Source organism: Dama dama, chromosome 22 (genome assembly GCF_033118175.1).
Source record: "Dama dama isolate Ldn47 chromosome 22, ASM3311817v1, whole genome shotgun sequence".
NCBI lineage: Eukaryota > Metazoa > Chordata > Mammalia > Artiodactyla > Cervidae > Dama > Dama dama.
The window spans coordinates 6,064,429-6,088,324 of NC_083702.1; the positions used below are offsets into that span (position 1 = coordinate 6,064,429).

The 23,896-nt window shown below is 54.9% G+C and overlaps 1 protein-coding gene across 1 annotated transcript in view; it reads right to left on the reverse strand.

Annotated features, from left to right (window-relative positions):
* Positions 1-523: 523 nt before the first annotated feature.
* Positions 524-23,896, reverse strand: part of MPPED1 (metallophosphoesterase domain containing 1) — a 65,380-nt gene continuing 42,007 nt past the window's right edge. Inside the window, exons 4-6 of the mRNA XM_061124023.1 lie at positions 4,683-4,798; positions 2,765-2,878; positions 524-642 (exon numbers count right to left, since the gene is read on the reverse strand). Of these exons, the coding sequence (XP_060980006.1) occupies positions 524-642; positions 2,765-2,878; positions 4,683-4,798 (349 nt within the window). The remainder of the gene's footprint in view (positions 643-2,764; positions 2,879-4,682; positions 4,799-23,896) is intronic.

Genomic DNA, 23,896 nt, shown 5'->3' on the forward strand with positions numbered 1-23,896 from the left:
CCGATTCCTGAGACGTCCCTGATTGCTCTCTTGGAGGCCTGGGAGAAGCCGAAGGGCTGCCTGCACTCAGGCTGTGACAAGCCCCACCCACCCTCCCCAACCCTGAGGCGTGCAGCCACTCAGACCCTCAGCGAGAGGGAGATTTTGCGCCAGAACTTCAGAATCCTTCCAAGAGCAGCAGCTTCCCAAACCCACGAGGGCGTCCAACTGAGAAGATGAAGACTCTGTCACGTCCCAAGCAGGACACAGCCGCGAGCATAGTAGGTCCTTTAACAAGGAACACACGGAAGGGACACGCAGAAATCAGCGATGAGTGCAGATCCCCCAATAGCCCTGCGGGGTCCCGACTCCAGGGACAGAGTCAGGGGTGATTTTCTTCATTCCGAGGCCTCAGCCCGTCGCCTGGGCTGGTCCCCAGAGCTGGATAGGCTGTGTGCAGGGAAGGAAGGGCGGCTGGGGGTCCGTGCTCTCGGCCAGGTGTATGGAGCTGATGCGGTGGGAAGGGCTGGGGCGGCAGGGGCAGTCAAGAGTTCCGGGGGGTGGGGAGGTCGATGACTATGGGTGGATTCACGGGCTGGTAGTTCACGGTGCACACAGAGGCATTCACATAGGTAGTCGTCCCATCTGCCATGACTCCGTACCCTAGACAGTAAGCATACAGTGGTCAGGGCTGAGAGGAGCAGTTGAGGGTGGTCTGGTGGGTGTGGGTGTCAGAGGGCACTTAGCCACAGAGGGCTAAAATTGTCTGGGGCAAGCTATGGAAACTAGCAAGGCTAGACACGCCTCCTGACCTGCTGTGGGCAGCAAATGAGATAATAATCCACGTGTTCAGCCCAGTGCCTGGAAACTGCATGTTGAGCCATCATCATTGACATCTTCACCATCACCATCACCATCATCTACACTTCTATTATCACTACTACCATCATCACTCTCAATATCACAACCACCACCGTCATCATCTCCATCACCATCACTGTCATCAGAACCGTCATCATCCTCTCCATCACCATCACTGTCACCATCACCACCACCATCACGTACTTTTCTTCTCCTCATCTCTGTCCTCATCATACCGTCTTCCCACCACATCTACTTGCCAGAATCCTCTTCAACCTTCAGCTCAGATCACCTCCAAACCAAAAGGGACACTTCCCCTCCTCTGCGCAGGTTACGAGTTCTTTGGAGCCTGCATTTTGCTTGTACAATCACGCAGGGGGGGTGGTCTGGATCAGACGATGGTGTTACATGCCCACAGTAGGGCTACAGAAAACAACAGGCGTTATTATTATCCTGCAGCACATGCACCATCCACCTCTCCCATGACCTTTCAGGTCCCGCCTTTGATGGTTCATCTGCTGCCCAGAAGTCTGTGAGCTCCTCGGGGTCTCGGAGGTCTGATCACTCCCACCCCTGACAGCATGATGCAGATGGAAGGGTCTGAGTCTTGCTGGTTTCTGAGCTGGAGAGTGACCTGATGTGAACCAGACAAACATGAGGCCCAGGAGCCCCCAGCCCAACGCAGACAGAGGTTCAAGAGGCCAGGGACAATCCTGGGGGAAAACACAGTGGTTTCCCCTGCCCCATGGGAGCCCATGTGCTTCATGGCAGGGTATGGTGGGACCAAGAGGCCTTAGACAGGTGGGATAAAGGTTCAAAAGGAGCCAAAGGAGGGAGCTGTCCAACTGGTACGATCAGGCTCCAGTGAAGAAGGCTGAGGTCTAATGAGGTGAGCCCTGGGCAGTGACAGGCCAGGGTGGGGACAGAGTGGCAGTCAGGACTGCAGCTGACATCACCAGTCACCTTCACAGCCACCCTGCCCACTGCCCGAGATGATATGGACACCCCCCTCCAACTCCAGCCACGGGGACACAGCAAGTGGTCCTGCCCCCAGGACAGAAGGCGGAACCTCATGTCTGTCTTGGGTGGGGGCACTGGGAGGGGAGGTGCCACTAGAGCCCCTCGGGTAGGCAGGCAGCCCTCCACATTCATTAAGCACCTGCTGTATGCCAGGCCATAGAGATGTGAACAGGAAGACAGGCTTCCAGCCCTGTACTCAGCTCACAGTGTACCCCCAAAGGCAATCCTTCTCTAGGTCACATCCAAATGTCCCCTCCTTCAAAAAGCCCCCCGCCATCTCTGAAGACTTCACAGGCTAGAGGCACGGCAGAGTTGCAGGGCTCTAGGTAGTAAAACTTACCCCTGAGTCTTGCCAGATTTTGCCCTCATCTTCCTATGATGAAACACTTTAGCAATGGGTAACTGACAGCCAGCATGTAGATAGGTGTATGTAGATACAACGTGTATGTAGGAGGTGGGCTATTTCCCGCTGGCCAGGGAGGAGGTGACCAGGTTCAAGGGAGCCAAGAGGGTCCCTCTGATAAGCCAGTGAGGTGCCCCTCCCCCACCAGCGTGTGATCAAACCAGTCCATCCTAAAGGAAATCAACCCTGAATACTCATTGAAAGGACTGATGCTGAAGCTGAAGCTCCACTACTTTGGACATGTGATGGGAAGAGCCGATTCATTAGAAAAGACCCTGATGCTGGGACAGATTGAGGGCAGGAGGAGAAGGGGGTGACGGATGATGAGATGGTTGGATGGCATCAACAACTCGATGGACGTGACTTTGAGCAAACTCCAGGAGCTAAGTGAAGGACAGGGAGGCCTGGCGTGCTGCAGTCCATGGGGTCGCAAAGAGTCGGACATGACTGAGCAACTGAACAATAACAACAACCACGTGTGCGGCACCCGCCCTCGCTGACCTTCGTGGATGTGGCCGAAGACATGCAGCCGCGGCTGGACGCGCCTCTGCACCGTGTTGAGCAGCTCCACGCAGCCCACCCGCTGCATCTTCTTGGGGACCCAGTCCAGAAAGCCTGGCAGGGGAGAGAGAGGGACGGCAGTGATGGGGCCCAGGCAGGCCAGGTCACAGCTCTGCAGTCGCAGAGACAGGGCAGTCCTGGACCCACCCTGCCCTCCCCAGCCTTGGGGAGGAAAGCCCGGCTCCTGCATGCACCTCCTGGGGCCTTGCGGCCTTCCCCCCCTCCCCCTGTCCCTGCTGCTCCCGCAGGGCCACACGGAGAACACACTTATACCAGCCCGAGCGCGCCAGGCAGCACGGGGTGGGGCGGGGTAGGGAAGACGGCTCCAGAGCTGAGAGCCTCCAGACCATCCATGCTCAAAGTGGCCTCAAGGCTGGCATCCGCCCATTGCACAGAGAAGCCAACTGAGGCCTGAGAGGGACAGGTGAGGCCCAAGGTGAGCCGGTAGCAGGGAGGAGTCCGGGAGCAGAATTTCCAGGTTGGAAACTTTCTAAACAAGCATCACAAAATCAGGAAAACGCCCTCTTCATCCACTGCAGCCTCACGCACGTGCCCGCATCTGGGTCTGCTCGCACGGCCAGCGTCCCGGAGCCGCCCATATGGTGGCGGCTTATTAGCCTCACATGGCTACACAAACGAAGAGTAATTGATTACTCCAAGCGGACAACGAGGGCTCAGCTCAGCCCCTTCTCTGCTTGGGTGGGAGAAACAGGTTTCTACAACTGCTGGGGAGGGGAAGATGGATCCTGCCACTCAAAGAATCACACCGGCTGCAGTGGACCTGACTTAGAGACGAGAGAGAGAGAAGAAGGAGCAAGAGGAGGAGGAAGAGCAGGGGAGAGGCAGGAAGTGGGAGGGAAGGAGGCTTGGAGCAGACCCTTGGGTTTAAGCCCCAGGCTCTGCTACCTGCTGGCTCTGTGACCTTGGACAAGTCACTTAACCTCTCTGTGCCACATTCAACAATTCATTTAACAACTGCGTTGGGCTGAGCACACAGGCAACCCCCAGAGCAGGGGTTGTGTGTTGTGTGTGAAACAGACGTGGTGAGGAAGGAACCCAAAAGATGCTGGTGGGGGAATGGATGGGGAGGCGGAAAGCAGGGAAGGAGGAGAGGGAGAGAGGGAGGGAGAAAACAAGAAACCTGCTCCAGAGCCTCACTACAAGCCATGTGTCATGCCTAGACCATGTCAGGGCCCTGGGCCTCCAGGTTCCCTCTGTTTGGAAATGAGGAACATTTCGTGAGGGTGGGGGGAGGCACCCAAGGGTGCTGGCTGGTCATCTGGCGCACATAGGTGCTAACAGCAGCTTCTCCCAGAACAGGTATTAGAGCGAGGGACTCTTGGGCTGTGCTGGGCCTCCCCTGGCAACCCTTCCCACCTGGGATGACAAGTGGTGACATCAGCTTGGACCAGAGAGGGGGCGGTGGGGGCTGGGAGGAAAGCTGCAGGCAGTGCAATCCCAGGCCCTGGGATGGGTGGTCTCCTGGGGTGAGGGGTGCACAGGATGGGGCCTGGTGAGAGTGACCTTGTGGTACTCAGCCCCCAGGACTCAGGTCTCTGGCCCCCTGAGCTCCACGGTGCCACATGTGTGAAAGGGGCAGCTGAGTCTGACCTCGCCACCTGGCTGTGAGCAGTCCAGGAGGTGACACGTGGAGCCCACAGCACACAGTAGGTGCGCAGGAAATGAGATCGACAGTGGGGTGACTGGCGCCCCAGCACCACGACTCAGAACAGAGCCCTGCGGCAGCTCCCCTGGACAGGCCCAGTGCCCCCTGGCCCCAGCACCCACACCCTGCATCCTCCCAGCATGAGCAGGCATCCAGGGTCAGGGGCCCAAGGCAGGGGCAGATGAGTCTTACCCAGCGGTGGTCCATGGGTTATCAGGACGTCCACGCCTTCGGGAATGAGGTTCCATTTCTCGAGCAGTGCTTGGCCACGCGGGAGGTTAAAACCCCAGCCATAAAACCAGGGCTGCCTGTAGGAGAAGAGCAGGGGGTTCAGAGGGGCCACCGAGAGTGGGGGCGATGAGAGGCAGGCCTCAGTGCACTCGGCCATCAGGGCCAGCCAGATACCCAGGACCTCACACCCAGGAGGTGATCCACCTGGATGGGGATTCAAGGTGCGAACTCACCTAGACCCTTGCCCAGGTAAAGACCAGTCTGTTGTTTTCTTTTTGACTGCGTCTCACTCAGGATCTTAGTTCGCAAACTAGGGATCGAACACATGCCCCCTGCAGAGGAAGCTCAGACTCTTAACCACTGGAAAACTAGGAAAGCCCCCGGGTGCACCTTTTCCCCCTTGCTTCACTACTAAAAAAATCTTTTTTCTATGATAAACAATATTATTGGGCTGGCATAATATGTTATGCAAAAAAACAAACAAGATTTTGGGTCAACCATATATTCATGTAATGTTTTTAAAATGAAAGTTGAAAAAAAAAAAAAAAAAACCAGCTTCTGCCAAAGACCTCTCTTGCTCTAAGCCCTTCTAAGGACATCCAGAGAAGAATACTCTCACCTGTCCCTGTGGTGGGAAAATGCTCATCCATCATCCTTCCCATATTTGGGGCCACAGACAGGGTCCCAGATGGGAATGCTTGTTCCTGTCTCCACCCCGAAGCTCCCAGCAGGGGCTCCACAGTGCTGAGTCCACCCTCAACATCAAGGTCAGGGCCAGGTGGACAGAGGCCAATGAACAGAATTCCAACCAGTTGCCCATCCCAGTCCTAGACAGATCAATGCAAGTCATTCCCCATCAATGGGTTCAATGGTGAGCATGGGACCTTGATCCTTCCAGTTGGAGGCAACTCCAGAGTTTCCTCCAGTGATGAGATAAAGGAACGCTGTTATATCAACCAGTGAGTTTCTTATCTTGGGAGCTGTCGGCACCTATTAATCTGTCCTAAAGGGAGATGGCTGGAACACATGGTCCAGGGAAGCAGCTGGATCAAACTGCATCTGACACCCACCACACCTCTGCACTTCTCAGTTACATGGGCCAATAGAAAGCCATTTGAACTGGGTTTTCATTGACAATGAAAGTATCCCAACTAAGAATCAGCTCTTAGGCCTAAGTCATTATAAGATCCCCAAATTAATACAGCCCTTTAGCATCTACAAAGTCACCATCATCGCCATCACCATCACCATCATCACCACCAATACCACCACCAACAACAACACCTTCACCCCATCATCATCACCACCACCACCATCATCATTACTATCATCACCATTGGGGATCAAATTGTGCCTCCCCCAAAATATTAATATATGAGGAAGCTTGAACCCAATACTTGTGAATGTGACCTTATTTAGAAGTAGGGTCTTTGCAGACATAATCAAGGTGAGGTCATACCTGATTAGAGTGGTTCTAATCCAGTGACTGTTGTCCTCAGAAAACACAGAGACACACAGCAGCAAAGGCCATGTGATGATGGCCACACAGACTGGGGTGATGTGTCTACCAGTCACGGAATCCCCAGGCTTCCAGCAACCACCAGAAGCTGGGAGAGTGGCAGGGAACAGATCCTCCCTCAGTCCCCTCTGCAAGCACTAACCTCGGTGACACCTTGATTTCAGACCTCCAATCTCCAGAATCGTGCAGAATCGACTCCTGCTGTTTTAAGCTTCATGGTTTGTGATAATTAGTTCTGCAGCCCTAGGAAACTAATATAATCATCATCACCACCATCACCTCCTCATCGGCCACCCTAGGGACCTTCAGACCTGCAGCAAGGTGGGCAGACAGGTCTCTCTCTTCCTGTTTTATGGATGAGCAGGCTGAGGGCCACGGAGTAGAAAGCAAAAATTGTCACCAGCATTGCTTGCATACCTACTTTTTGCCAGGTGCCAGTTAATCCTAAAGGAAATCAACCTTGAATATTCATTGGAAGGATTGATGCTGAAGCTGAAGTTCCAATACTTTGGCCACCTGATGCAAACAGTTAACTCATTGGAAAAGACTCTAATGCTGAGAAAGACTGAGGGCAGGAGGAGAATGGACGACGAAGGATGAGATGGTTGGATAGCACCATCGACTCAGTGAACATGAATTTGAGCAGACTCCAGGAGATAGTGAAGGACAGGGAAGCCTGGCATGCTGCAGTCCATGGGATCAGAAATGACTTACTGACTGAACAACAATCTGATTACATTATAGGAAAGGCTTCACCTAACTCTTACAAGAACCCAGTGAATTAAGAGCTAGGATTATTCCCATTTTTCAGATGAGGAACCAGAGGCTCAGAGAAGTGAGCTGGCTCAGGGATCTGGGCCCAGCTGCAAAGACTTCCAGGCTGGGCACCTCCCCACCACTCGCCAACACACTCTGCACAAGTTGGTCGTGGGGCTGGGCTTTCACATTCAAAGCCTCTTATGTGCCCAGAGCTGCCACTAGAATCCCCCCATGGCCCACGAGCACCCCCAGGGGAGGCGGACACCCCTGGCTATTGACCCACTGCCTCTGCCTTATTGGCAGCCGCCCAGTGCACCTCTATGGAACCCGGGGGGTTCCATGGAGCAGCATTTGAGAACTGATTTAGTCCCACCATGGTAGGTTCTGGACAAGACTGAGGTTCAGCAAGAGAGGAAGGGAGGTCCCCAGGGTCACACCGTGGTCAGTGTAGAAGTCATTCTGGAACCGAGCTCTGACCCCCTCTCCCTGCAGCCTTTGAGCCTGCAGTGTCAAATCCTGGAACGAGGGCTTGTGAAGGAGGAAGATGACTGGTCACACTGGCCATTTGGAGGCAAAGGTCCTCTCCCCATTTCAGACACTTGTGGGATCCCCCTCAGCTGCCAGCTTTTGCTCACCCGTGAGCCCCGCCTGGGATACTGTGTCCCTCCCTTCCTCTTGCCTGCCCCCTCCCACACCACGTTTCTCCTTCAAAGCCCTGTCTCTCCCTCTTCTTTCTCACCCTGAATGCCCAGCACCTGCCCGGAGGAGGGTCAGATGTTGGTTTAACGACCAGTGTTGAGAGAGAGAGGCTGGATGAATGAGCCTAGGGACAGGATGTCAAACAGGACTCTTTCTGTTGTCTTGGGATTGCAGCCAAAACCTCAAGGCTGGACATGATCCTCCATTTGGAATGAAAGCCCCCAGGTACCACCCAGAAAAATTTACTACTAAAAGCAAGCAGCCAGGCTACCATCTCCCCAAGCCCCCACCAGGCTAGTTTTGATCTTGAGACTTATGGCTCCTGCCTTGTTCTTGGGGGTGGGGATGGGGTTCCTGGACACCCAGCCATGAATGGGTAGCAGAGGAACCACCCGTACAGGTAGGGACCTGGGGATCTGCCCTCGGGGCCCGTGAGAGAGAAATAGACAGTAAAGGGCAGGCACAGAGAACTGTCTGCACCCCCAGGTCTGGGCTGTCCCAAGAGATCCCCAACCACAGGACGCGCCCTCCGTGTGATGAGACCAGGTGGCTGGGGCTGGGGAAGGCAGAGAGGTGGGCAGCAGAGGGGCAGTCCCCCAGAAGGTGCCTCCTCCCTCAGGCATACCTGACCCAGGCCTGCCTTAGCACGTCTGCAGAAAGCTGAGGGTTCTCTGCAGAAAAACACCCCCTCCCTACACACACACAATTTTACACCCAACTTGGAGGGAATCTTGGGATCAGACAGACCTGGGTTAGAATGGGTCCACCTCTAATTACCTACGCGACCTTGGGCAAGTGGCTTAATGTCTCTATGCCTCAATTATCCCACCTGTAAAATGGGCATAATAACAATACCATTTGCCTCAATACGGCTTTGAAAACAATTAATCCATGTAAAGTCCTTACAATAGTGCCTGGTCCAGTGCTTTTCAGCTGCCATCATCTCCATCACCATCATCATCACCACCATCATAACCATCATCACCACCACCACCATCATCACCATCACAATCTCTGTCATGAAAAACCCCCTCTGAAACCCACTCATGGAACCTAGATGAAAAACCTTTAGCCTAGGGTAGGGCTTTTCAAACTGCATTTGGAAGGGTCAAACCACATTTAAAAAAAAAAAAAAAACAGAAAAGGAAAAAAAGAATAGAAAACATCAGAGTGCAGCATAGCAGGGAGGGACACTTCAGTTAAATATATTTATATTTAAATAGACACCCACATAAGGGTGTACTGAGTCACAATGTAAAAAAGACAAATGCTTTTCCTACCACAGTTTCTGGTCAAAAACGGTTGACAGCCCTAACATACAGCTCATAGCTCTGCCATTCTGAAGTCCTCAGACTCTGGGCACCCTCGAAGCCCCACTCTGGCTGAGCCGGGGCGGGGTCCCTGCAGGGGAGGCTATAGCAGCCTGGAAACTGTTCCTAAAGCCAAGCTGGGTGGTCCCCTGGAAGCCCGGAGCCCGTCAGCTTACAGGAAAAGGAGCAACGCCCTTCTGGTGCCGCCTTGCAAACACAGCATCCATTTTTCAAAAACCCTAATCAAATATTTACAAGAGGGGAACGAGGCCTCATCAGCATGGAGAGAAGACGTCTGCTCATTCCCATGAGTCGTGGCAGGAGCGGCTTTTTAGAAAAGACACTCAGCAACATATCAGAGACCCCACAGGCCCCCCCTGGAGCCCACCCACACGAGCCCCTGCCTACTCCACCTTCCCTTCCAGCGCCACTGAGCCTGCGTCTGGGGGTGGCATTTCCCCAGAGACGGTTCTTGGAAACACATGCCCTCATAATCCTGGGAAGCCGGAATCCACCCCACCCCCAGGGATGCCCAAGAGGTTTGCTCAAGGGCACCCAAGTTGGCATCAGACACCCCGCCTCTGCCCCGAGGAGGGACGCTCCCAGACTCTGTGTGTGTGTAAACTGGGATAAGGACATCTGCGCCCCAGATCTTACCCATTAGAGGGGCTCCTTCCTGCTCGACGCTGTACCCCACTGGCTGTCACAGAGGGCAGGGAGAGACGGTGGGTGTGAGGATGTTTAAGAGAACGAAAGTACCACCACCACGAAAACACAGGTAACCAGGGGCTCTGTCACTGGGAAAGGGGGAAGTTCTGGCCTTGACTGAAATTTGGGGGGAGCACAGAGTCAAGTCATGCACGGGACCGCCCAGAGGAGACGTTACTCAGGGGGTCTGTAGGCTGTTAGCAGGCCTTTCCCGAGGGAGGCCAGAAGCGGGGGCTAGAGCAGCAGGAGAGGCCGACTCTTCGGGGTGACCACACCCCCCAGGGCTGGGAAAAGCCACGCGTACGTGACATCCATCCAGGCTTGTGCCATGGGAAGAGAAGCCGAAGGGCAGGGGGTGGCGCTTTCCCTTCCTGACGGTGAAGTTGGCCCAAATTCCCCCAGCATCCTCGTTTGATCATTTGACCCCCTCTCCTGGTCCAGTGGGGCCTTTGGGGGCCAGAGGTGAAGTTCAAGGCTGCCCGGGGTTCCAGACAGAGGACAAGGCAGGCAGGGGCTCTCGAGGACTGTCATCCAAGCAGCCAAGCTCTAGAGTCCCCTACTCACCCTGGGGGCAGCTGTGATCTGAGACCCACAAGTGTGCCTGAGACCCTGGCGCTGCCAGGGCCATGGTTCCCGGCACCAATACAGCTGGGGTCTCGCCCAGACCCACAGCCTGACTGCCCCAAGGGCCAGGAGCCCCGATGACCACCCACCGTCTGGGACACATCACAGACCCCCAAGGAGCTCGGGCGGATCAGAATTCCGACTGAGCGATGGCAGGCAGCTTTATGTCCTGAATTTCTGCCTTTCTGTTCTAAAGTAACCATTGGAATAATTTTCTTACAGAATGATAGTTGCCATGACAACCAGAGCAAATTTTCCTTTTCTGAAACAGATGTCTCATTTAGTTGAAAATTAGAATGTGAACAAACCCATGGGAAAAATTAATTCAAACTTTAACAGAGCGCTGAATACAATGTAATCTCTCAGAGGTTAACCCCTTAACAGCTTTTTTGTGTGCTTATGGTAACCTTCGAATCCCGTCTAATTAGGCCCGCTTAGCCAATATAAATGACCTCCTCATGGCCATCATGGAAATCATTAAACGGTTTCCCCCTGAAGTGTGAATTCCGGGTTCCCTAACAGCAGGCGGGAGGGAGGCGATACTTGTCTGTAGAAAACAGCCTGCCCTGCTCTGGTTTTTCCATCTCCCCAGGTAAGGCGCACACCCCTGGGAAGGGGGTGTACCAGAGACCATTTAATCAGCCACCTCATCTCCTGGGGATGCTGGGGTTGGGGGCAGAGGAGGTCTGGGGTGTCCTGGGTATAGCTGGGCCCAGCGGTACATCCAGACCAGGATGCAATGCCTGAGAGCAGAGGCAGGGGAGGGGGGCCCCCTTATTGGAAGATGCCAAGAGGTCACAGTGGGGACACTCACAGAGGCCGAGCTCCAAATACTCTCCATGAGCCCCCAGTCCTCACACCCATCCCAGGACGCAACTGCCATCACGGCCTCATTTTACAGATGCAAAAGTCTGAGGTTCAGAGAGGTTCTGAGATTTGCCCAAGGTTACCTGGGAACCAAGAGGCACAGCTAGGACTCCAGTCCAGACTGCGGACTCCAGAGCTGGGCGCTCCGCCTCCATCCCAGAGCGATGACCAGGAATCCTGCCCATCTGCCTCAGCAAACCCCACTTTCCCAGCCATGTTCACACCTTAGCTCAGTCAGTCCTCAGGACAAAGCTGTCAGGAGGCCCCCACTTTAGAGATGAGGAGACAACGCCACAGAGAGGTCAAGCGATGTGTCTGAGCACACATAGGAGGCTAGAGGGACCTGGACCAGGGTTTCTGGCTCCTGCATCCTGTGCCCAGCGGGCCACTGACCCAAAGAGGATCCCGCTGGGGTGGCTAGGCCCCTGGTTCTCCTTCTTCCATGATGACTGTCTGCCTGTCCCTCTGAGCAACGCTTGAATGTCCCCTGTCTGCTCCCCTTCTCTGAGCCTGGCTGCAGACAGCGGACACGCCTCTCATACACCCTGTGACTTCTATTCCCGAACCTTCCATGGCTCCCCATCACCTCCAGGGCAAGCCTGGACTGCATGGCCTGGCACACAGAGCCCCTGGGCTTTGCTTTAGCCTACCTTCCGGACCGTCCAGCTCAGACTCCCCAGTGAGCTCACCACCCACCAGCCACAACGATCCTCTGCTTCCTGAACCCAGCCCAGCCTCTCCCCACCTCCAGGTTTTGGCTCGTACTATTCCAGCCATCTGAAACGCCCTTCCCAGCCTCTCCTTAGAGCCCATGACCTGTGATTTATTAAGACCTGAGTCAAAGGCCACCTCCTCCAGGAAGCTTTCCCTGATCACCTCCATCCCCAAGTGCAGGTAACTTACCCTTCCTGCTCTGAGCATGCTTGCACTGGCTCCTTCAGGGCAGGCCCAGGTCAACCATCCCTGAGTCCTTCCTGCCCAAAAGATGGCTGGGTCTAGGTGGATGACAGAGAGGGCTTGCACCAGGTGTGCGTGAATGAATGATGGAATTAACTGACAGGTGCTCTACCTGGCGGCAGATGGGAAGAACTAAACATGAACCCTCTCCTCCCCGCACCCTCCCGACAGGATCCTCCCCAGAGCCCCTGGAAGTCCTGAAGCCCCGAGACCCCCCACCAGGACCAGAAACAGAACTCTCACCATCTGCTGAGCTTACCATTCTCCTTCCTACTGCCACGACCTGACCAGGGGGAACTGTGTGCCCATGTCACAGATGGGGCCTCAGAGGCAATGCTCACATCTTTGGCTCCTCCCGACTCCCCTCCTTTAGGGGACCGTTCCTGCCTCCCCAGGCAGCCCGTTCCCCAGGTGAGGGCCAGGGCGGCTGCCCTGCAGATGGAAGGGAAGAGCCACTCACAGTGCCCACCCCTGCAGGACAGGCGGCTTCCACTTCCGCCTCTCCTCCTACAGGAGGAAGGCTGCCGTGTGCACCGGGCAGAGGCCGCCCCTAAGCTCAGACAAGCCTGACGAGAAAGACAAGCTCAGACAAGATGAGTGGACCAGGTCCGCTCCAGGCCCAACACGCATCCTGATCCTCATCTATCCTTCCTGCCCCAGCACCCTCTCCCCCAAAGGCCTGGTTTTCTGGGGCCACTTCCAGGGAGCTGGCCATGGCCCCTGCCTCTCAAGCAAGGATGACACTGGTCACTGGTCCACGTGCGTCCCAGGACCCTCTTGGCACCCCGGCGAGTCTGTGCTCCATCCACAGCAAGGGGAGACCGAGGCTCAGAGGGGGTGATGTGTCCGGGTCCCCCGAGCCAGTTCCCGCTGACTCCTCATCCCACAGGCACCCCGGTCTCCCGAGGAGGTCCTGGCTCTGAGGGAGACAGGCATGCCTGGCTCCTTCTCTGCATCTTCTGGGCTGGCAAGTCAAGGGGGTCTGGGGGAGATGCTGCCACCCACCCTGTGGTGGGGCCAGCGGGAGTGGGCCTGTCAGTCACACTCCGTGCCCGGTGCCCACATATGGCAAGTCAGCAGCAAGGTGAGTGGAACCCAAAATGGGGTCCTTTGTCACTGCTAATTAATTTCCCCCACCCTTCCACGCTCAGAGTCATTCATCTTCTGTTTGGCTGGGACTCTGCAGTGGGGAGAAGGCAGACAACGCATTCAAACATTAATCTCGTGTAGAAGAGTGTGTGTGTGTGTGTTAAGGGGCCCTTCTGTAAAGAAAACAATGTGAAATCAGGAAAGATAAGGACAGGAAAGGAGGAGCAGAAGAGAGTCCCATGTGTGAGAGGAGAGAGCATCTGTGTGCAGGAGTGTGTGTGTGAGAAGACGGAATGCACACGTGTGAGAGAAAGCGTGTGGGAGAGGGAAACTGTGTGCATGTGTGTCTGTACTGCATGTGGAGTGTGAGGGCCCTGTGTGTGTGTACATATGCGTGCATGCACATATGGTGTGGGGGCTCTGTGCGTGTGCATGTGTGTGAGAGAAACTGTATGGGAGAGAGAGACAGTGTGTGCATGTGTGTGTCTGTACTACATGGGTGGTGCGAAGGCTCTGTGTGTATACAGCAGTGTGTGTGCGTACATACGAGTGTGCCATGCATGTGTGGTGTGGGGGCTCTGTGTGTATGTGTGTGTACATGTATGTGTGCACGTGTGTGAGAGAAAGCATATGGGAGAGAGAGTGTGTACATGTGCATGTCTGCACTGCATGTGTGGTGCGAGGGCTCTGTGTGTATGTGTGTACATGTGTGTGTGCATGTGTATTGCATGTGTGGTGTGAGGGCTGTGTGTGTATACAGCAGTGTGTGTGTGTGTACATACATGTGTGCCGTGCATGTGTGGTGTGGGGGCTCTGTGTCTGTGTGTGTACATATGTGTGTGCATGTGTATTGCATGTGTGGTGTGAGGGCTGTGTGTGTGTACAGCTGTGTATATGTGTGTGTGCATATGTGCATTGTGGTGTGGGGGCGCTGTGTGTGTACATGTATGTGTGCATGTGTTGCGTGGTGTGCTTGTGTGCTGCATGTGCAGTGTGGGGGTCCTGTGTGTGGATATGAGTGTGTGCATGTGTGTGCATGGGTATTGCATGTGTGGTGTGAGGGCTGTGTGTGTATACAGTGGTGTGTGTGTATGTACATATGTGTGTGCAGTGCATGTGTGGTGTGGGGGCTCTGTGTCTGTGTGTGTATATATGTGTGTGCATGTATATTGCATGTGTGGTATGAGGGCTGTGTGTGTGTACAGCTGTGTGTATGTGTGTGTGCATATGTACATTGTGGTGTGGGGGCTCTGTGTGTGTACATGTATGTGTATATGTGTTGTGTGGTGTGTATGTGTGCTGCATGTGCAGTGTGGGGGTCCTGTGTGTGGATATGAGTGTGTGCATGTGTGTGCGTGGGTATTGCCTGTGTGGTGTGAGGGCTCTGTGTGTGTATAGCTGTGCGTCTTCACATGTGTGTGTGCACATGTGCATGTGTATTGCATGTGTGGGGTGTGGACTCTGTGTGTGTGGCTGCGTGTGTGTACATGTGTATGCACATGTGCATGTGTTGTGTGGTGTGCATGTGTGCTGCATGTGCGGGGCGGGGGTCCTGTGTGTGGATATGAGTGTGTGCGTGTGTGTGCATGGGTATTGCCTGTGTGGTGTGAGGGTTCTGTGTGTGTATAGCTTGTGTTTGCACATATGTGTGCACGTGTGCATGTGTTGTGTGGTGTGCATGTGTGCTGCATGTGCAGGGTGGGGGTCCTGTGTGTGTGTATTAGTGTGTGTGTGGGTATTGCATGTGTGGTGTGGGGGCTGTGTGTGTGTACATGTATGTGTGCATGTGTGGTGTGGTGTGCATGTGTGCTGCATGTGCAGGGCGGGGGTCCTGTGTGTGTGTGTTAGTGTGTGCATGGGTATTGCCTGTGTGGTGTGAGGGTTCTGTGTGTATATAGCTGTGTGTCTGCACATGTGTGTGTGCACATGTGCATGTGTATTGCATGTGTGGGGTGTGGACTCTGTGTGTGTGGCTGCGTGTGTGTACATGTGTATGCACATGTGCATGTGTTGTGTGGTGTGCATGTGTGCTGCATGTGCGGGGCGGGGGTCCTGTGTGTGGATATGAGTGTGTACACGTGTGTATGTGTATTGCATGTGTGGGGTGTGGACTCTGTGTGTGTGGCTGCGTGTGTGTACATATGTGTGCACATGTACATGTGTGGTGTGGTGTGCATGTGTGCTGCATGTGCGGGGCGGGGGTCCTGTGTGTGGATATGAGTGTGTACACGTGTGTATGTGTATTGCATGTGTGGGGTGTGGACTCTGTGTGTGTGGCTGCGTGTGTGTACATATGTGTGCACATGTACATGTGTGGTGTGGTGTGCATGTGTGCTGCATGTGCGGGGCGGGGGTCCTGTGTGTGTGTGTGTTAGTGTGTGCGTGGGCATTGCCTGTGTGGTGTGAGGGCTCTGTGTGTGTATAGCTGTGTGTCTGCACATGTGTGTGTACACATGTGCATGTGTATTGCATGTGTGGGGTGTGGACTCTGTGTGTGTGGCTGCGTGTGTGTACATGTGTATGCACATGTGCATGTGTTGTGTGGTGTGCATGTGTGCTGCATGTGCGGGGCGGGGGTCCTGTGTGTGGATATGAGTGTGTACACGTGTGTATGTGTATTGCATGTGTGGGGTGTGGACTCTGTGTGTGTGGCTGCGTGTGTGTACATATGTGTGCACATGTACATGTGTGGTGTGGTGTGCATGTGTGCTGCATGTGCGGGGCGGGGGTCCTGTGTGTGGATATGAGTGTGTACACGTGTGTATGTGTATTGCATGTGTGGGGTGTGGACTCTGTGTGTGTGGCTGCGTGTGTGTACATGTGTATGCACATGTGCATGTGTTGTGTGGTGTGCATGTGTGCTGCATGTGCGGGGCGGGGGTCCTGTGTGTGGATATGAGTGTGTACACGTGTGTATGTGTATTGCATGTGTGGGGTGTGGACTCTGTGTGTGTGGCTGCGTGTGTGTACATATGTGTGCACATGTACATGTGTGGTGTGGTGTGCATGTGTGCTGCATGTGCGGGGCGGGGGTCCTGTGTGTGTGTGTGTTAGTGTGTGCGTGGGCATTGCCTGTGTGGTGTGAGGGCTCTGTGTGTGTATAGCTGTGTGTCTGCACATGTGTGTGTACACATGTGCATGTGTATTGCATGTGTGGTGTGAGGGCTCTGTGTGTGTACATATGTGCGCACATGTGCATGTGGTGTGGTGTGCATGTGTGCTGCATGTGCGGGGCGGGGGTCCTGTGTGTGTGTGTGTGTTAGTGTGTGCGTGGGTATTGCATGTGTGGTGTGGGGGCTCTGTATGTGTACATGTATGTGTGCATGTGTGGTGTGGTGTGCATGTGTGCTGCATGTGCGGGGCAGGGGTCCTGTGTGTGTGTGTGAGTGTGTGCATGTGTGTGCATGTACCCAGAGGCAGCACACAGCGTGGGGCCAGAAGGTGAGGAATTTCTTCCTCCAGCCAAACTTCTGCATCAGGACCTCCCCGCTGGCTCAGCGGCAAAGACTCTGCCTGTCAATGCAGGAGACACAGGTTCAATCCCTGAGCCAGGAAGACCCCACATGCCCCCGAGCAACCAAGCCCCTGCATCACAACTACTGAGCCTGTGCTCTGGGGCTCACAAACCACGCCGCGGAGCCACATGCCCCAACGACTGAGTCCACGCACCCCGGAGCCCGTGCTCAGCCACAAGAAGCCACCTCAAAGGGAAGGCCACGCGCTGCAGTTCGGGAGCCGCCCTGATCTCTGCAGCTAGAGAAAAGCCCACGCGGCAACAAAGACCCAGCACAGCCAAATAAATAAAAGTTATCCTAAAAAATTCACCGACCGCCAGTGGTATATAAGGCTGACAAGTCTAAGATCCAGCGGAGGAAGGAGAGGGAACTGACTGCTGGTAGAGGACACTGCTCGTCCCTGGGGGACCCTCCCAAGCCCATCACGTTGCCATCACAGGACTGAACAAGGGGGCACTCGGGGACACCATGGTTCAGGTGGGGCTCATGGTCAGCCCGAGGGCAGGCTTCCCAGCCTCCCTTGAACAGACACGGGCTGTTCCCAGCTTGATTTGGGCTCCAGGCAGGGGCGAGAGGGGTGAACCAAGGTTCTGCGATGCTCCAACCAGAAGCTCCCGGGGCCTCACTCGGGGCACCGGGGCAGGGCCCCAGGATGGGGTTCTGGAGCATTTACCACTGACTGGGCCAGGAACCTGGGACCCCAAAGGGCAGCCCTGACTGGTTCAGCAGCCCAACAGGAGCTGCGGTAAGGATGTGCCAGGGGACAGGCTGGGAAGCCACAGCTGATGAAGCAGGTCAAGGCTGGCCACCCCCGGAGCGGCCCAAGTCCAGTTGCTGCCTATGGCTGAGATCCTGGACCTGTCGCTTGACTCCCCCACGCCTCGCCTCACCCCGCCCCCTTCAAAACAGGGGTAAGAAGAGTCCTGCCTTGTCCTGTGGGGAGTGGCTGGCAGAGTGAGGGGACTGCGGAGCAGCTCTTGGGAAGTCTGCAGAATGCAAATTGCAGGTACCGAAGGGGACTAAGAGCCTCGGCCTCTCTTGTCTCAACAGACCAAGCCCACGGCCCACGCTGAAACCATCTAGAAATGCAGGATGGAGTGTAACAAGCGCGGCTTAAATGCCCCGGGACCTCCAGCCTCTGAAGCTGGGAATGTGGGCCTTCATGGCCGTGAGGCAGCAGGCAGAGGTTAGTAGGGGCTGTGACCGCAAAGCCGGCCCTGAGAAGGCTTCTGGGAAAAGCAGACGCCTCCCCCAGAGAAAGGACGCCTTCCCTGGACCCTTGACACAGGCTTCCCCGGGTGGTGAACCTCCAGGCCCCCAAAGCTCTAGGCCAGGAGAGGACTAGAAAGCAGTCCCTGGCTGTGTGCACCCCCCAGGCTTCCCAGGATCCCCCGATAGAGCCTTGCAGAACATAAGCGTGCCCAGTCATGTCCGACTCTTTAGGCCCTGTGGACTGTAGCCCCACCAGGCTCCTCTGTCCATGGGATCCTCCAGGCAAGAATACTGGAGTGGGTTGCCATGCCCTCCTCCAGGGGATCTTCCCGACCCAAGGATTGAACCCACATCTCCTGCATTACAGCAGATTCTCTACAGCTGAGCCACCTGGGAAGCCAGAACATGAGCAGGCAACCTCAAATTATAACACCCCAAACGCCTTGGAGAATTATTGCAGAGCCTGAAAAATCAGTAATTTTTTTTTTTTTTTAAGATTTAAAAGATTTTCTTAATAGCAAAAGAGCAAAGGGTTATAGGCGCTTGGAGTCGAGTCCCAGACCCAGTCACTCCTCACTCCGAGCCAGGAGGACCGAAGGTCAGGATCCCAGCAAGGGGGGCGGCAGTCCATACTGGCCTCACTGTGGTCGCCCACCGGCCTCTGGCCTGCAGGGGCACTGCGGGCTGCCTCGGGTCCCCCCGCAACCCAGGATCCTGCCCCACTGACCCAGCCTTCCCAGGACTTTGACCACATTCTGGTAAGAGGTGTTGAGAAGCAAGGGAAAAGTTAGGAGTTCATAATTTCATCCTCTATTCTTTTTTCTCTAAAACATGTATTTCATCAAGTCCTTTAGAAAGCATTTTATTTTAACGACCTCTCTGTCCTCAGTTCTGGGCAGGGCTTCTGCCCTTCCATTCAGGCCCAGCTGGAGTCTCAGTTACTGTGGGACCTTCAGCCAGTCACATGACCTTGTGGGCCTCAGTCTTCTCAGCTGTAAAATGGGGACAAGGGTCAGACCTCCACCTGGTGGTGAAGATTTGAGCCGCTGGAGCAGCTGAAAGTGTAAAGCCTCTGGTCAGCTCAGTGATGTGAACAGTAATGATGTTATTGTCTCATCAGCACCTTCGGGGCACAGGTTTTAAATTCCCTGGCAGCTGAGTTCCTGTCTACCCACCCCACCCTGCAGCGGGCCTGCTCCGTGCACGCAGAACGGGGAGCTCAGACTGTAGTCCACCGCCAGCCTCGCCCAGGGCCACACAGGCTGTTCGCAGACAACCTCCCCCAGCCCCCACTCTGGGCCGTCGAGGCAGTAGCTGGAAAGGTTTGGGGGGTGGGTGGGACCACTGTGTGTTGAACGCCTAGTGTGTGCCAAGCATCTTACGCAAAAGATCTGAATCCTAAGAACACCCCTGTACAAGGGGACTGCTCACTGCCATTTCACAGAAGCCAGGACCTGACCTAAGATCACCGCTCGTGCTGGCTGTTTGCAGACCGCTGGACCCTCAGTCTCCCAGCTGCCCCAAGGCCCTGCCCTGCCCACAGGCGGCCAGGCCTCCAAATTACTGAGCAGGATCCCAGCCCAGACGCCCAGCAGCGGCCCGGCCGCCACTTCTCAAAGTTTCCTGTCTCAGCAGGTTTAGATGCCTTCTTTCAAAATACCAGAAGTAATTAGACCAGATGGACTAGCTGCGTGCCAACTTCACTCCCTCTCTCACTCCTTTAAAAAAAAAAAAAATCAAGGCCGTTTTCAGTTAAATGAGAACAAAAAATGCATCCAAAACCCATAAATGAATACGGTATGTATACGGAATTTTTTTTTTTTAACACTTAGGATTTTGTAACAGCTGAGTTCTTCCTCTTCTTCTGCGCTTGGTTCCCGCCCCCTTCCTCTAAGCTACTCTGGGCCAAGGCTCACTGCCCAGTGCCCAGTCTGCATCTGAGGAGACCAGAGATGACTTCTAGAAAGTCACGGTGCCCTGGGAGGGTAGCCTCACAAGCCTGTGGCTCCCAGGGAGACCTCCATCCCTCCCATACCTGGCTGGACAGGGCATGTGGTGATATGACCACCCCCTGGAAGATAGGTCCCTGCTTTCCTGGAGCCTCGACTATTCTGGTCGGGAAAAGAGACTTGAAAGGAATCGGTGGCCAGGGTAATTAAGACAGTGTGGTCCTGGAGCTAAGTGGACTGAAGAGGCAGGACACAGCCCAGACGCAGCTCCCCATGTGTCAGCTGAGAAGGGCACACGGAGCTGCCAGGAAGGATGACCTCCGGATGCGCGCCAGGCCACGCAGAAAATCCCTGAGCGGGATCCCTACCTCACGCCATCAGCACAATCACGGCCGGCGGCGCTAACACCTGAACAGAAACGGCAAAACCGGGACGATCTCAGATAATGTGGAAACATATTCGTGACTTCAAGGGAGGGCTTTCTTAAACAGGACACAGATAGCACTTCCCACAAAGAAAAACACAGACCTGTGACTGGTTAGGCCACTTCCCAGGTGGCTCAGATGGTAAAGCATCTGCCTGCAATGCGGGAGACCCAGGTTCCATCCCTGGGTCGGGAAGATCCCCTGGAGAAGGAAATGGCAACCCACTCCAGTACTCTTGCCTGGAAAATTCCATGGATGGAGGAGCCTGGTAGGCTATAGTCCACGGGGTCGCAGAGAGTCGGACACGACTGAGCGACTTCACTTTGCACCAAAATTAAGACCTTCTGGTCATGGCAACCCACTCCTGTATTCTTGCCTGGAGTATCCCATGGGCAGAGGAGCCTGGCAGGCCATCGTCCATGGGGTCGCAGAGAGTCGGACACAACTGATGTGACTGAACACACACGGTCATCTGAAGGCACCGCTAGGAGAGGGAAGAGGCAGGTCATAGGGGAGGAAATGCCACTTGAGACATTACATATGATGACGGGCTTGCCTTCCGAATAAAGAATCTCTATGAAAAAATACAAAAAGGGCAGACAACCCAATTACTTTTTTAAAGGGGCAAAAGACCTGAGCCCATCACAAAAGAAGAAAGCTAAGTGGCCAAGATTCTCAACCTCATGGGTCATCAAGGGAATGCAAGTGAAATCCACATCGTGATCCCTACCCAGCCACCAGATGGATACAACTTACAAGTCTTACAAAAACAAAGTGGTTGAAGGGAGGTGAGACAAGTTACTGCTGACCTCTTGGCCTCTGCTAAAGAGCTGTGCAGTGGATCTGACCACTTCATTCCTAGGTGTGGGGAGGGGGGCACCCTCATTCAAAAGTATATCTCTCTGTGCACTAAGGTACATGTAGGATGTTCAGAGTAACATTATTTATAATGGGCCTATTTGTAGAACGGATAAATAAGTCATGAAATATGCACACGATGAAATCCTACACAGCAATGAAAAAAGACCCAAGCGCAACTGCACGTGATGACATGGAGGAATCTTAAAAATACAATATTGAGTGAAAAAAGCAGGCATGGTACAACACAGGAGCCCATTTTTACAAAATTCAAAAAACAAGCAGAACCCAACTATCTCAGGATTCAGGTGGCCAGACGATCTCCCCGTTAAATTTGAATTTCAGGCAAACAATATATAGGTTTTTTAGTGTAAGCACATTTTGGTGGTTCAGATGGCAAAGAATCTGCCTGCAATGCAGGAGACCTGGGTTCGTTTCCTGGGTCAGGAAGATCCCCTGGAGAAGGGCATGGCTACCCACTCCAGTATTCTTACCACAGACAGAGAAGCCTGGTGGGCTACAGTCCACGGCATCTCAAAGAGTCGGACACGACTGAGCAAAAACACTTTCAGTTTTCACTTTCAAAATATTGGAGAGGACATACTCAAATTAAAAAGTTATTCTCTCTCTGCCTCTGACCATCCTGCAAAGTGGGGTTGCTAATGCTGCCCTGTCATGGGGGGAAAAGCCAGGCTGGATCCACTCTTGTGCCCCCTCCCCCACAGGGGGCCAGGCACCCGATGGCCACTGTGGGCCTCCGAGTGTGTGTCTGACAAGAACTGGAACCGCTCAAGTCAGACCCACTGGTCTCCCAAGCAGAGCATCTCCGGGTGGTCGCACTTAAAGGAAAGGCCAGTCGTGATAACTGTGAGTTCTCAATATCAAGGCCAGCCTGGTCTCCCTCCTGACCTCCCAAGTCCAGCACCAAAAGGACCTCCCCAGGAGCCGGCCCGTGCCTCCCTCCACTTACAGGGAATCACCAGCCTCAGGCAGAGAAATGGTGGCCCTCTAGGAAGGGGAGAGGTAGAGAGGACACCAGGCCCAGCCCAGCGTATCTCTGCTTGTATGCCCCTTGTAGCAGGCAGCTCACCACTCAGCAAAGCCACACTGCCTCTCCTCTGGGCTCCCACCTGTGTGATAAACATCCCACACTGGTGAGAACCGGCCTCTTGTCCCTGCTCTGCCTCCTCGGACGACACAGACTAGGTCTGCCCCTCAGCCCGGGGCAGCTTTGCCCACACACCCCAGATGCCATCGATATTAGGCTACCCAGGGCTATCAGTTTATTTGATCCCTGATCCCTGCCTGCTGGCGTTATGATGCTGCTGAAGTCGCCTGTCTTCCACATGCTAGTCAATATGTTAAGGGCACAGGAAAAACAAGAGGAAAACCCAGAACATCTGAATTTAATAATAATCACCATTAGCTTTGCTGTCTGTCCTTTCCAAGCGGCCATATGCCCAGGTGGCTGGCACCGGGGGTGAGCTCACCCTGCCTCTCCCTCAACAGATAGTGGAGGGGGCGGGTGCACAGACCACCTCCCCTCAAATCAGGCAGTCAGCAACCAGGCCACGAGGTTTTTTTGGCCGGGAATACCCTCTGGGGACTTCTCAGTGCCCTTCCGCCGCGTGGCTTCACCCAGGGACAGCACATAGAGGCTGCTACGGCCCCCTTGCTCAGAAGGAAGACAGAGGCTCAAAGAGACGCGACATGCCGAGGTCAGACGCGGAGCGAGAGTCGGGGCAGTGGGGACATCCCTGTGTGTCTGGGTCCAGGACACAAGCAGGACCGGGCACCAGCTCTGCACACACGAGTGTCCCTTCCAGGACTTGGATGTAACGTGCCAGGTCCCCACGGACTCAGGACGCCAGCTACAGGCAGAAAGAGCGCTGGGAGCCCAGGGTGAGGCCACCACCTACCGTGGCAGCCGCCAGCCTGCCTGACAGCCCAGCCTCTGGCGTCTGCTCTCTCCCTGAGACCCTGGAAGCCACACTCCGCCCCAGTGTGCCCATGGCCCTCTGTCTGGCCCTCGCCAGGGCTGTTCCCTCTGCCTGTCACACCCTTCCCAGGCCCCCAGAGCTGCCTGTATCTATGTCTTCCATGGGGAGACTTCCCCAACCCCAGCTCCTAGAGCTCCTCGCAACTTTTGTTGAATCAAGGAGTTGACGGTTGACGTGCCTCCCACGAGCATGAAAACCCCGTGACTGCAGGAGCTGCGTGTGCCTGGCTCATGGCGTGTCCCCAGGACAAGTACTTGATCAACAGGAATGAACCGGTCAATGGGCGGTCATGAGAACGTCACTCCGATCCCCCGATCTCAGTGTCCACAAGGGCCAACAAGGCAGGTGTGAAGTGCATCCTGAGGCTGTTCAGAGAACCCAGGAACACACGGAGAGCACGTTGCTCCACGCCTGGCGCATCTCCAACGCGGAGCAGATCGAGAACCAGGAGAACCACCAACCTGGGGCCCTGGGCAAGACGCATCCTCACCTGGGCCCCTACCCGCCCTTGCATTAAATGAGGTAATTGCAAGTCTGGCCCTCCCCTGGGGGCTGCTGAGGTACCAGCAGGAACACGGCTCCCTCTCTCCTGGTCTCCACCGCAGCAAGAATAAACACAACCAACCTTCAAGGCCTCACTCTGGGCAGAGCCTCCATCCGGACGGGCCCACACAGACCTCACAG